The sequence below is a fragment of the Drosophila ananassae genome, chromosome 2L, assembly GCF_017639315.1.
Source record: "Drosophila ananassae strain 14024-0371.13 chromosome 2L, ASM1763931v2, whole genome shotgun sequence".
Taxonomy (NCBI): Eukaryota; Metazoa; Arthropoda; class Insecta; order Diptera; family Drosophilidae; genus Drosophila; species Drosophila ananassae.
The window spans coordinates 5069613-5084218 of record NC_057927.1 but is presented as its reverse complement, the minus strand read 5'-3'; the positions used below and the strand labels follow the sequence as shown (position 1 = coordinate 5084218).

At 46.9% G+C, this 14606-nt stretch overlaps 1 protein-coding gene across 8 annotated transcripts in view; it reads right to left on the bottom strand.

The window, feature by feature from the left end:
• Positions 1-14606, bottom strand: part of LOC6500563 (band 4.1-like protein 4) — a 60710-nt gene that overhangs the window by 32629 nt on the left and 13475 nt on the right. For all 8 annotated transcript variants that reach the window (XM_044714112.1, XM_044714115.1, XM_044714114.1 and 5 more), the window contains exon 2: positions 1380-1543. In XM_044714112.1, coding sequence (XP_044570047.1) covers positions 1380-1463 — 84 coding nt within the window. In that variant the 5' untranslated portion in view covers positions 1464-1543. The remainder of the gene's footprint in view (positions 1-1379; positions 1544-14606) is intronic.

Below are 14606 nucleotides of genomic sequence, written 5' to 3'. Positions count from 1 at the left end.
TGTCGTCGTCGTCGTGGCTAAGATCCCCGGCTCCACGCCATGTCGGTCGATCAATCAGCCACCAACTGCTCGACTCCACTCGACTCATTTGCCGTGGGCGATTCACGCTCAACTGGTCCAATTACCGCACACACTTGCTCACTCACTATATATGTATGTATGTACTGTACGTACGTTGTACATATAGTTATGGTCCCGACTTTAAGGCATCTGCATAATTAACTGGCGGCCCTTTAAGTCGCAGCTAATTATGTCCCAGACCGCACAGGCATCGCATCCGAGATGACAAGAATTTGCATTGAATATGATCGGGCATCATGTTGTAGTTGAGCCTTATCTTGGCCCAACATCGCCAGATTACCCAGAATTATTCATTAGCCCAAGCCTTGAACTATAAGTGGAAAATATTAAAAAATGGGAAAACATATTCATAGCCTTGGGTGAGTGGAAGGATAAGAAATCTCTTACAAACTGAATCTTTATTTTGGTCTGAAATTTCAATATCTTACAATGAAATTATGGGATACTATAAAGAAGAAATATTCACTCTTGATTGCCTTTTTAGTTGTCAACGAGTTGATTTAAAGCTTTTTAATAAAATTGCCTCAACTGATTTATGCCTTCCATACAAGCACTGGAAATATTTTTTAATTAAAAGCTCCAGATCCAGACAAATAAAAATATGCTTTTGCGAACTCCGTGGAGTTTCATTTTCATTTTATTGGCTAGATTCGCAAAGGTTTGCTATTTGCTGAAATCAAAGACCAGAGAAACCAGGCCGCGATGTCACCCAAACATGCGACGACAGCAGTTGAGAAAAATCACAACAATTTATTTGATTTGCCCGCACAATGATGCCAACTATGAGATGGCGTGCAAAATCAGCACAATTTTTCCCAGCGATGACGGAGACAAAGGGCGACAACGAGTCGACTCGCCGGATCTCACTCCTTCCTCAGCCCGGCGACCCATTTAATTTGGCAAACGTGAGCAGTTTTAAGCCAGGCCCAGAGCCAGGCCGAGAGATTGATGCCGGCGATAGATGGCAGGACGGAGCGTCAAACATCTGTGACTATGGACGTGTGAATGATGACACTTTGCATGTTTGCCAAGTCACAAGGCCCTGCACTACATATTGATGAGGGTCCTCGTCCCCCCAACACACCCGTTTCCCACCATTTTTCAGCTCCGAAAACTCCCAGGCACGTGCAAAGTATGCAACACTTTTGTCATTCAACTGAGACCACAAAACGTTGTTGACGATGTGGAGGTGATGATGATAATGATGATGATGAGTCTCGGCGATGGCGTTGTGAGGGAGGAATGAAAGCGAAAGAGTTGGATTTGTTTACCCAGGGAGGGTAAGAGGGTGTTCTTACCTTGATCTCGTGTATAAACTCGGTTTCATCCAGCAAATTAATGCGCACGGACATAATCCGTGACGGGCGACAAAGGCAATTCATGTTGTTTGCCGTGTGTTTCCACCGGAGACAATATATTAAGTGTACGACGCGCGGGCTGGCAGTCGCCGACTTGACATTTTCTGCAATGGAAAAGAAAGATAGAAAGTGGCAATTAATATAGGCAGGTAATTAACAGGTGCTTCAGAGCTATCATCGTCCGTGGTAATTAGTTGGAATGCAACTGCATTTGCAACTGGTTTGCCAGCAAAGATATCTCACAGATACCCACAAAGAGAGATACAACTATCTCTGGCATTTTGGCAGAGCCACTGACTAATGCCGTCGGTTTGCTTCAGTTTCTCATTGTCTCGCCGGGACTAGGCCTGGCTTTAATAACTCTCTTGGCTTTTGGCTTTTATCTGCAACACAGATCAGCGGCAACTGCTACATCAACATCAGCAACATCAACATCAACAGCAACAGCAAGAGCAACATCAGCAAGAGCCGCAATGACAGTTGGACTGTCAGCGGCTGCCGCTTCCTAGCTGGGCATTATCATTATAATTTTATAATTGCGGTTGTGTGCCGGCGATAAGTTTAATATGCATGAAGTGGAAGAGGCAGCAAAGAATCACCTACGGCGCAAATAGCAGCAGCAACAAAAACCGCAAAGCAACACCAACAGCAACGCCGAAACCAAAACAACAGCAACAAAAGTCACTTAAGCGGATTAGTTAAAGGGCGCTTCACGTCTCTCCTGGCCCCCTGTGCGACTCAGTGTTTGTGTTTGTGTGTTTCCTAAAAGCAGATTATGTCATTAGAGTTATAGTAGGGGGAGAGCAGCAGGGAGGCAGCAGCAACAGCCACAGCAGAAGCGCCAGGCTTTAAGTTGCCTATCTTTAATGGGCAAGTTTTAAGTCATCATGACGAAATAGTCGAGGGCAGTGATACCTAAACCTGAATCAGCGGAAAGGCCCCCCCAGAAGAAGAAATGCGGCTGATAGGGAGTCGAAATTTAAGCATACTTAAGTATGATGGACAACTGCATGTGACGCCCATTAAAGCAATGACTAACTCCTTAAGATTGTGTTCCTGTTTGAAATGGAAAAAAGTCGGACTAACATTTCAATTGTTGATCCCGTCAAATTAGTTTGAGCCCCAAACAAATTAAGCCGAGGAAATGTCTACAGTATTCCACTCTGATATCTCTCGGCAACTTCACACAACATTCGCCGACAGTCAACCTGAGCGAAGAAGCTCGCTGCGGGCACGCCACCGCTCGCACTTTTATAGTCTTAGCTGTGGATTTAGCTCTAGCTGCACTGGAACTACAAAATAATTAATGTGCACTCGCATAATGAAAAGCGGCGAATGCAGAAAGGCAAAGCAAAGCACAAGGCAGCAGGCATCAGGCAGAAGGCAAAAGAGCAGCTGCATCTGGAAAACAAGTGCAGTAGAGACATGGTAGCTTTTCACACATTTCACATGGCCAGACCTCAAGTCTGTTGTTTTGCATAGTGGATAGTGGATACGATAGTGGTTGGCTGCTGTCGGGGCCCACTTTGGGGGTTTTGTGCTCGTTTCGTGCTTTCATTAGACGCTGGCACATTTCTCATTGCGTGGCGCTCATTACACTAATGAAATATTATGCCTAATTAATGGAAAGTCGGCTGCCAAGTTGACTGACATCTGTCATACATGTGTCTTTAACTTGGTCACTCTGTCAACGTATCAGCCTCACTTGCAGCAGCAGCAGCAGCAGCATGAGCAGCAGCAGCAGCAGCCACTGCAGCAAGTTGCATCAATTAAAATGCATATTTATGTGAATGACAGCCACTATGAATGGGGAGTGGAGATGGAACGGTCCCACTGTATGTTATTTTAATTGCAGCCAAACGCATGCAACAACAAGTTCATTCAACTTGCCCCACCAGAGACACGCTCCAGCCTCCCTTCTTCGTTGTGCCACCCACAAGTAGCATAGCCCCGACGACGCACAGCGGAAATTACAATTTACATTTATGTGCCGCACTTTTACGACGGCATTTTCCACATTTTCTTTAAATTTAATGCTCATCTCGTTAAGCTTCCCGCCTAGAAATTATGTACATTTAAATGGGAAGCAATTCGGTTGGCCATAAACTGATTAATTGCCAAGTTCGGTATTAAGGTTCTTTCTAAATATATTCACTTTCCATACATCCATCTGACTAGCTAGCTAGCAATCTCCTTGAAATCTATGAAAAATGCCCAACAAATGTCACAACTTTGGGCAACTCAACCACAGGGCTATGAGGGTGCCAAAAATTCAGCCACCACATATGATAAATATGCCATTGATCGATTTTTGAGCAGCATTTCCCTCCCAGCGGGCCAGGCCACATGACACTGGGGAAATTTATCGCCCGGGCATATTTATAGCGTCATATCTTTATGCCCGAGCCTGTGTTTACAGGACATCATCAGCATCAGGATCGAGTTCAGGCAGCTTCAGCTAGCGACACCCTCATAATTTCTTTTCCCATCAAATTTATCACAGTAGTAGCAGCAGCAGCGGGCGGTAGGTGGTAGGCGGTAGGCGTGACTTTTGGCCAGAACCCCCCCCATCAGGCTCCCCTGCTGATGGGGGTGGTTGGGAAAAACTTGGCTTGATTTGTGATAAAGTGCGTGTGGCATTTGGCAGAGCTAACCTACCCGTCGGCAGCGTCTATTTATCAGACCGAACTTTGCTTTCAATTTTCCGTCAGATTTTACTACTTTTTCCCCTACTTGCTTTTGCTCCTTGTATTTTCCTGTGCTTTTTTTGGAAGCTATATTAATAATATTTGTGCAGTCGTCTGCCTTTCTTCACTCCTCACATCATCATAAACCTCCCGACTTCTTATTTCCCTTCTGGTTCCCTACTTGCATTCATGTTGGCTGCCTTTCTTGGCTGATGAACGGACGGACGAGCGTATCAATAACTGAAAATGTCTCAAACAGCATTTTGTCATATTTCAATGGATCCGTAACCTTCACTCCACTCCCAGTCGTCCTACGGCTTCTCCCCCGGTTTATGTTTGCGGAAGTAACACCAAGCCAGGCGAAAGGCAAACAAACTTTTAGCACATACATCTGCTTTGGAGTGTGAGGGGGCGGACTTTGGGCAATGTCTGGCAGGTTTCTGGTCTGGTTTTGGTCCTGGTTCTGGCCCTATCCCTGTCCCTGGCTCTAGCGCTGGCTAAACGAAATTATTTATTACTTGCCGCTCCCGTTGCTGCGTTTTGGCTGTCGTTGTGGCTGTGTGCGTAGAAGCTGCTGGTAATGATGATGAAAAACGTGAAAGCATCGAAAAGTGCAAATGGCAAAAGGTGGGAGCTCCGAAATCAGAAGGATTGCTCAAGCCCAGACAGCGACCCTGAACATGAACATGAATCCCCCGAACCAGGCACTGAACCAGTCCCAGTCCCAGACTTTAATGATGATTAAATGCGCGCCGGCTTTTTTGGCATTAGGAAGGATATCGAAGGTGTATGGCATCCCATGCTTTCAGGCAGTGATTTTCTGTTGGTTGCCTCTCGTTTTTTTTATTTAGTTGGCTGATTTGACTATGAAATGGAGCTTATTGGTTTGGGGGCGGGCCGGGACAGGCACTAAGATGTAAATAACTCTCAAATGAGCTGGAAAATTGAAGCCAAGGGCAAAGGCATTTATTTTTTGTACTCTGCAAATGACTGAGAGTTAATGGAAGGTGCGAGCATGGCATGACTTGGGGGAAATTCCGCACTGTCGGAACTATTATGTATGGAAGGGTTCTGGCGAAGGGCGATCCTCAAGATGCAGCCGACCAATGACATAATCCCGACAAGAATTAGTAGGAAAAATATTCCCATTTGAACGCACTCGATGCTCCTCTTGAGATATGCGTGTGCAAAATTACTTAATATTTGTTCACGAGTTACTCGTCTCGTTCTCCGACTAATTTCCAAGAATTGCTAGCTCGGCTCATTCCTTTGCCGCAATATGCATGGCCATGGCAGTACACTGCCAAGAAAAGGTAATAGACTCTCTCTAGGTGCGGCTTGTAGTATCCCTAGATAAGAGTTTACAATTTTCCACGGTGCACCTAGAGCTATCGTCACGGACGTGGCCACAAAGCAGGCAAAGTTGGCAATCCGCAGGCGGGCATAAATTTTACAGCCACCACACATTACATACACCATGCGCGAGATGTGTTCAGAGGGTGGTAGTGGGCACAAGTAATGTGGCATGGCGGAATGGTGGCACGGGACAAGGGACACGGGGCACGGGGTAGTTTGGGCGTGGGGCCCCAGCATACCTTGAGGCATTTGCAGAAATTAACACGGTCGACGGCGTGTCTTGGCGCCCACTTTCGACGGGGGCCCCCACAATCAGAGCCACTTCCCTCAGCCAGCGAGTTTCTTTCTCACTTATTTTTGGCACGTAATGAGCCTGGAACCCATTGGATTGTCCGAGACAGCCGGGCTCTAATTGCATTGACGCTTGTGCCCCGGAATGACATTGAGAGGTGCCACCACCACAGCCCCACTCCATATCCTTCACATATCCTCACTCTGCGGGCTGATTGAGTTGCAGTTAATTATGCCTCGCTGGCATTTCGATGATTTTAATGATTTGTAGCGGTTTGCGGGCAAATATTTCGTTTGCTGTCGTCTTGTGCCGAGTAAAGTCACGTATCCCCCCGGCACCTGGATGCCCCCCTTTTCAGCTGGATCCTTGCTGGCAAGCGACAACCATCGAGTGCAATGACACACAAGATTTGCGCGCCGTGTGCTGTATGAGTATTTATTTACAGTTGCCGACATCGTCGACGATGACGTTGCTGACGACAGCTGCCTCCAATGAGTCGGTCGGTGTGTGTGCGTTAATATTTAAGCGGTTGCATGGGAACTTGTTAACACCAACCAGCAGAAACAACAACCCACAGCCCAGACTCGGTCCGGGCCAAAAAGAGACCCTGCCCCCGAACACCGACGCGAGCTCAAAGTCAGACAAGCGCCAAGGGAGCCGGGAGAGAGTTGATCGGCCGAGAGGGGTCGGACCAAAAGGGTGCCGGAGGATGTCGGAGTGGCACTGTGGCAGTGCGGCAGGGTGGCAGGAAGCTGCACGGCCATGTGAGTGATTGTCAAGTGCTTGACGCTGCAGACAAATGAAATTCGCTTAAAGTGCACCGCAGTCGCAGTTGCACTTGGAAACGCGGGCCCAGCTTAGACCATAACTAAGGCCATGGACTTGATATAGTCAGAGGTATTTAATATTTTTATACTATAAGATCTTAAGAAACACCTAGCTTACTGTAGAATGTTTAAAACAAAATCATATTTAATAAATACCATTAATTTTCAGAGTGTAGAAATTGCTAGTATAGCGTCTCGTCTGCAGGACAACTTGACTGGCTGGCTGTGAGGGGGCGTGCCTGTGACTCTGAGAATGCCACAGGCCAACAGCCCGAAGCCTGTTTCTGCATACCCTGCAACACCTCGGCTCCAATTGCGCGTATTCACGGAATTGCTTGTTTACACAAATCATTCATACAACTGGGAGACTCGGAGAGGAAATCAGACAAACTCCCGCTGATTGCAGGGTATTCAGAGCCCTCGGCTATCATGATTCGTGTGGTGGCAGCCTGTGGTTGCGACGAAGGTAACGTCATCATTCTTGCAACAGTGCTCCTCCACCCAGCCTCCTCCCAGCCTTGCACTTGTGCATTTTCTTTCATAAAAAAATAAAAAAAAAAAAGCATGTATAAAAGGAAAAAGAGAAATATTCTTTCTTGTTTTTCCTTAACGGGGAAAGGGCCGTCTGCGAACTGTAAAATAGAATCAACCCATTCGTCATGTTGCGGAAAATGCATTTTATTTTCTATTCGGTCTGGCACATGCGTGAAAATTACTTTATTTTTAATGACTCCCACGATGGGCGTGGCAGGGGCAACTAAATGGGACAGCTGATGTTGCATTTGCATAGCTCCGAGACACAATGCACAATCCCAGCCACGGAATGGGATGAGGATGACTGGGCCGGGGAATGGTGTTCTGTGCATGTCATTAACTTTATGAGGGCTTAAATGTTGAAGACTGCCACAGAAGAAGCCATGGCTCTATGGAAGCAGTTGCAGCATCAGAAGCTGCAGCTCAAGGTAACGGAAACTGCAATTGCAGTTATGAGGCCAACCTCCTTCGTAAATTGCCGGCATTACTCCGCCCCCAAACATAAGACCCCCAGTCGGGGGGTCGGGCCCGCACCTTGGCATTCGATTTAGTGGCAGCAGCAATTCTCCAAAGTGTTTCACTTGCTGCCAAACAATAAAGCAGGCCAACATAAATTTTCCTACGCAACGAAATAGAAATGCAAAAGGAGAGTCTTCGTCCAAAGACCTCCAGCCCCAGATCCAGATCCTCCTCTATCTGGTGCCACCTTTTGCGACACACGTGTTACAAATTTTATATGAGCAAACAATTCTGGGCAGGATGCGGCGGGGATGGGGCGGCCGGAAACGAGGGGAGGGAATATAATATAAGCGCCACAACAGATAAAGGAAAATACCCACAGAGGAGTCAGCTGTCGTCTTGGCCTACCTCCTGTTCATCCGCTTTCCGCTGCTGGCTGTTGGCCGGGCTGAAAGGCATTTTTATATATGCGCACAGGAAAAATGTCGTAAAAAAGTTTTACGATCAAACATTGCACTTTATGTGCTTTTATGTAAAATTACCGTACAACATTGGCAACATTGTCAGCTGAGCTGTAAAAGTAGCAGGAATAGCAGCAATAGAACAGCTCGAGGAGACTAAAGCCAAAGCTATAGCTATGCCTGGATCTGAAGCCGTATCCGGCCGGAGTAGGAGCCGAAGGTGGCGCCCAGGAGAGTCCCCAGGCCACGAGGCAATCAGGCAAAGTTGCCGCATCTTCTGGGTCGGGGTAAATCCAATTTACTTATTTGAGGCACTGTATCTTTTCCCCGCCCATCCACTCAGCCCTGTCTTTAAACGCCAGCTGCTACCTTTCTCTACTTCCATTCGAGCGATCTGCCAACTAGGCGTATACTTCACATAGCTGGCTCCAATTAGTCGCTCGGCTTTAATTGATGTTTAAACACCCATCTCAAAGCCCTATTTGATGCGGTTTTATGGCCACGAAGCTGGCACTTCATTTTGCATTGAATCGGCTTGCATTAATACCCAGCACACTCGTATTTATGGCCCAAAGCAAAAGGGCTCTGTGTCGTATCATCGTCTTCTCAGGCGGTTGGTCAAGTCATAAAATTTATGTCAAACGACACTGAAGCCCTAAAGTGGGGACAAAAAAAAAGACTAGCCATTAGCACACATTTATGCTGCGCCATGGGGACTTGGAATCTGTTCTTGGCCAAATCAAAAGTGTCAAATGGCAAAGCTCATTTGCACATTAATAAGAAAATTATTTAAATTCTGAGTTGACTAACAGGTTTCGTTTCGTCTCGTTCGATTGACCCATTTCTCCTCTTTTCAGAAGAAGTCTTTGAGAAATATACGGAGTAGGAGAAAGGGGGAGTTCAGTGAACCAATCACACAAAAGTTAAATGCGGGTCAGGAACGTTGAATCGATTTGCATAATTAACACACTGAAAGCGAGTTATGTTTCGTTTATATAATTCAAGCAATTAGGCAATCCGATTAGATTCCTGTTCGTTAGAAATTCGATATTCCTCTGATTCTGATTAATGGCTTGGAAGTCAGTGGCAGCTGCTGCAGTTTGTGTGCATCCATTGAAATAGAGTCTATGCCTTAGACCTCTTTTTAAAAAAGTTTCTTCCAACAATGAGTCACTGGGAAGTCAACATTGGGGCTTAGTGTACTTTTTAATTGGGCGCATGTCAACTGTCACAAAGATACTAGGAAAGTAGCATGTATCCGAGGGGGTGGCTAGTTAACAACATCAGATTGATGACAGGCGATAAGAGCCACGGACAGTTGGAGTGAAGCCATCATAAAAAGTATCCCTTTATGGCATTATGTTTTACAAATTTAATCAACAAATTGAGTGAACTGGGTAGTGGGAGACTAGCATATCTTGCATGTTAATATCTATAAAGAATACTTAAATTTTGTACAGTGTGAATGCGGGAAACCATGGTCAATACCGCCATCAGGTCTGTTGGCCAGCGGTTGTTGCCACGAAAAACTGAACGACAAGCGTCTTTGGGGAATCAGGTCAACAGACGGCGGCAGCGGCATTTAGGCACTAAAAAATGTCCCTCGTTAATGTATTTAATTGCGGCAAATGGGAAAAGTAGAGCAAGTGGCAAAGGATGGCTATGGTTCGGCTAAATATTTACTGACGACGACTGGCTCTTGTTTCATTTTGGTTTTGGTTTTTGGTTTCGCAGTGCCGCAGCTCCTGTTGCGGTTCACCGGCCTTAGCGCTCTCTGGAAATAATGAGCCCGGATCTGGGCCCTGGGGATTTCGGTTCCTGGTTTAAATCCCCGCCAGCCTCCTGCCACCATTCGATCATCGCCCCCAAAAAAACCCCATCAACCAGCTATGACTCAATTACAATTTGTATGCTGTGCGCTGCCGGTTGTTTGTGGCATTCAAGTTGTTTGGCCCTTCCGTGTTGCCATCACCCATCCACCCATCCACCCCCTCAGCCATGTGTTTGAGGTAAGCGTTCGTTTTGCGGTTGTTTTAATACACTTTGCCGTGTGCTGCACTTGAACACGAAAACGCCGAGCCAGCGAGCGAGCGAGCGAAGCCAAATGAAGGCAAATTGATTGACAAACTGAAATCTGAATACTTCGTTGCCGCTTTTGCTCTTGCCGGTCGCCGGTTGCCATTGCCGTTGCTGGAGTGTAAATAATCGACTTGCCTGAGCCGGGTATATCGTGTAGTGCGGTTTATGCGTTTTACTTAATTACCTATTTGAAAATTGAATGCCCTTTGATGTGGCCAGGGCGACGGAAGGGGGGACAGTGGAAATGTGGCAGATTGGCATTTTCCCCAGAATTTTCCAGCCTCCTTTCCATCCATCCAGTGCTCTTAGGAGGAGGCCTTTGCTTTTGATGTGGGCGGTGGGATTGACGCTCGTTTCCTGTCTTGTGTCGCGTGTAGATAAACTCATTCCGGGCGTATAAATCAAAATGCAATTTGTTCTGGGCCAGAAAGGGCAAAAGCTAATAACTAAACAAACTGCGGGCCACTAAATCAACGAGTCTCACGATAAAGCCCAGCCGCCACAGTCTGAGGACAACAATTTCTTGTTCGGTTTTCTGTTTTCTGCCGCCGCCAATGATGTTGCTAGATGATTATGATGTAGTTGCTCTTCGTCTTACATCTTGTGGATGCGGATAGGGCTTGGGGATATAGCTAGTATAGTAGGTAGACCAACGGCGTGTTGCCCATAATTTATTGGCTGACAAAACAAATTCATTATGAAATGATAAGCCCGTGGAAAATTGTCATGTTCCGGATGACGATCATGATGGAGATGATGATGATGAGGCCCGCTGCCAGAGAGGAAATCGGCCGATAAGGTTCAGTATTGGCCATCTGCAGTCCACCAACGGACGTGACAAGTTTACTGAAGAAGACACTGATATAGGAGACTGTCTGACACAGGAACTCACAAATGATGCAGGGTCTCGTCATGCGATAACTGCATATTTGCGGGCTAAAAAGCATTGACTAAAAAATAAGCTGTTTAAACAAACTCAAATTCCAATTACCGCTCCTGTTGAAACATTGAATTATTGCTTAGCACTCGTTCTAGCAGATAGCTGGGAGAACACACTGTACAGTTGCAGGAAAGCCTGGCCATCGGTGTCTGGTAACCCATCGGTGACAGTAACCAGAAAGTGGCAAGTAGCCGGCATATACAGTTACCCACAGTCGGCACTCGTAGGCCCTCTATCTCAGCCAATGTCAATGCCACTTCTATTTGCGGTCTGCCAGGCGGCTAACTCCAAGCCCAGGACTGCGACTCCAGTAACAGCTCATAAAATGCCGGAATGACATGAAGCTGACAGGTAGTAGATTTTCAGCCGCAGCTCGCTGATTGCGGTTGCCACAGCTGCTCATCATCAGCAGCACCGAGCAGTAAGCTATAAGCAGTGAGCAGTGAGACACTGAGCAGGAGGCGAAGTCTCGCCAGGCATTACAAGGCTTTAATAGACAAGCGCAGCACAGAGCTGAATAAGATTAATGAAGCCGTTTAAAACGCTTCGGTTGTTTATCATGCGGCATCCCTGTGCTGAGCTTCTCCAGCTTCCATAACTTCTTAGCAGATTCTAGCTCTCCCCCTCCACAGCTGTGCCTAATGTGCCGGGCATCCTCATCCCATCCGCCACATTCGCCATTTGGCCGTTTGGCCGTTTGGCCGTTTGGCCATTAGCCGGAGATGCCGACAGGGCTGCAATCGTGGCCGGCCGGGGCAACAGGCTGATAGCTGGTCATAGCCTTATTAAGTCGCCATAAACCATAAGCTCACGTTTGGCCTAGCCGCAGCGAAACAAAAATGCCTAACCAAAGGTACAGTGACCAAAAATAGAAAATTAAATTGAAAAATTAGGCTAAGGACTCTAGCAATGTTAGATGGAGTTGACAATAAAATATATCCTTCTTATTATCTGATTATTAAGAAAAAATTAAAAGTAAATCATTCTTCCAATCCTTTCATGTTCTTTCAAACTTTTGCCTCTGTGTATAGGAAAAGTAACTTTTAATAAAGGAAACATCTGAGACTGAGACACCGATGACTCCTACTGAGCCTGCGACTGTGTCTGATGCTGATAAATGGCTGTGGGCGTGACCCAGCTAGTCTTTGATTAGCCAGACATGACCCAAAAAGAAGGAGAGATGCAACAGCACCGGCAGCATCAGCAGCACCGGCAGCGACACCCTGACTCCAAGTTCAAATGGAAATGACATTACAGTCACTGCAATTAAACTGCTGCCATCCGCTGATGGCACTGTCCTCTGTGAATCTTTTCTTTTATTTATTTTTTGTCATTTTCCTGATGAGGCGTGCAGCATTTTGATGGGCGAACACGTAAAGCTTGACAATTTCAGCCAACTCTTTGCGGCAAGCCAAGAGCGAACAACAAAAAAATCGGCACAAGGCAGAGGTGGACTGGCCCCAGAGCTCAGGCCGTAGCCGTATATTTTATTGGTCCTAGAGATCTTTTTGGAACGATAACAAGTTTTGATTTGTTCGCCAAGGCAGCAGCTACGGCAACGGCAGCCAAAACGGGTTATGATTGACTGACTGTCGGACAGGCGACATTGGCAGGCGGATAAGCCGCAATCCTCCATCTGGATGGGGAGAATGGGATGGAGGTATGGGCATGGGCATGGGCCAAGGTATGTATGGGGATTTTCAAGTGTTCCGAGCTGGCCGAACCGGGCCAACATAGTTTGTTATAAAATTAATGACCCTCATTTTGTATTCAAGTGTTATCGAAATGATTGCCAGTACATGGCTCTTGGCAGGCCTATGGAAAAAATGGGCTTGGTTTATGGATTGCCGACAATAAATACGCAAATATTTGTGGGCAAATCCCAGCGTACATGGAAATTGATTTCTCGCCAGCCAATTAAAGTGAGATGCTAAGGGGCTTACGACGGCAATAAATCAATGATATCAGAATCGAAAAAAGTCCACTTTTCTACTTCAAGGTCACTTGCTGGAGCACTTGCCGGAGGATTCTTTCCCACGTACCACGGGGCGTATGAGCACTGGCTTACAACTGTTTCGACACCTCATTTCGTGGCAACAACATGTTGCATGTGCCGGCACTTGTTTTTCGCTCTTTCTCCCACCGAGGCGTTGCCTCATGTAATTTGCTAGCCAGATAAATATCTGCAGCTTATCACGATGTCTTAAACATTAAACTGCTGCCTGAATGCCATGATGCCTTGATGCCCGACTTGCCCGGCTGCGACTCTGCTGTGCTGCGGTTGGGTATCTGCAGCTGTTGATGGGAATAATTTATGTGAAGGTTAGTTGCAGGCTCACACGAAATTGCTGGCGTATGCAGGTTGGCCCACTGACGGGGGAGGTGCCCGACATCTATAGTGGATCCGCAGCAGAGTCCGGGGCTGGTTGGGGGCATTTACTTTCACAAGTCAGCACGTGAGGCGGCTGCAGCTAACGGGGCGCACATTGTGCGGCTGCCTGACCTCATTTGTGGGCGCAATTTGCTCGCCTGCTCGCTAGCTGAAAATCTACAAAAAGAAAAAAAAAAACAAGGCAAAAAAGGAAAATAAATCGGAAAAAATCTGTGGCAAGCGGTCCAGGCCAGCCGAGCATTGCGGCTTACATTGCATTCATTAACAACAAATTGTGCCCGAAATTCGCTTTAAATAACATTTTATGTTCGCGCACTGGCCGAGATACGAGATACAAGAGCTCTGAGCTCTGCTGCACAGAGAACAGACTCTGGCACCGCAGACGCCTGCCCGCATTTTCATTACTTTATCTGTTTTTCATCTGGTGCTGGTGCCGGAGCTGGTGCTGGTGCCGGTCAAGTTGGCAATTTGGCAAAGCGTGAAATGGACAGACCGCAATGGACCGCTCCAACTCCGGTAACAATGGCCGAAACTTCGGCCAACCACAATGGATTGGGAGTAGGTGCCGTGGAAGCGGCACGCTCGTTGCATGATCATAAATCTGCAGGTAGACAATAAATGCAATAATCTCCCACTCCTCCTGCTCCGGCTAGCCATCACCGCTGACTTTATTTGTGTCGAGATTTTGCACTAGAAATGTCAGCACGGCACGGCACTGGTACCCTATAATTAACTTGGCTCCGTCCAGGCTGTTGGGAGAAGGTAAATTGGTTCCCCAATTGGAGCAAACACAAGTGCAATCCAACTGGACACAATTAGTCCTTAACCTTTAAACTATAACCTATATATTTTGTATTATTTTTCTTTACAGGATATCCTCGACATCGTTCGTATCTCCCAACCGACTGCATTGGCTGCTTGGCATAAATCAAGCGGCAGAGAAATCCGAATGAAATGCAGCAGAACGAAATGAAATGGATTGTGCAAACGTCTGTCGTCCGACTGGACGCGGCGGCTTAGCCAGCTCTTGTTCGTTTCTGGCCACATGCCCTGGGCGATGGCCAGCAGACCGGGCTGAGACTTTAGCCAAAGCGCTTTGGGGGGCGTGACGAGTACGCACCTGTGAGTGGAGGTGAGTGA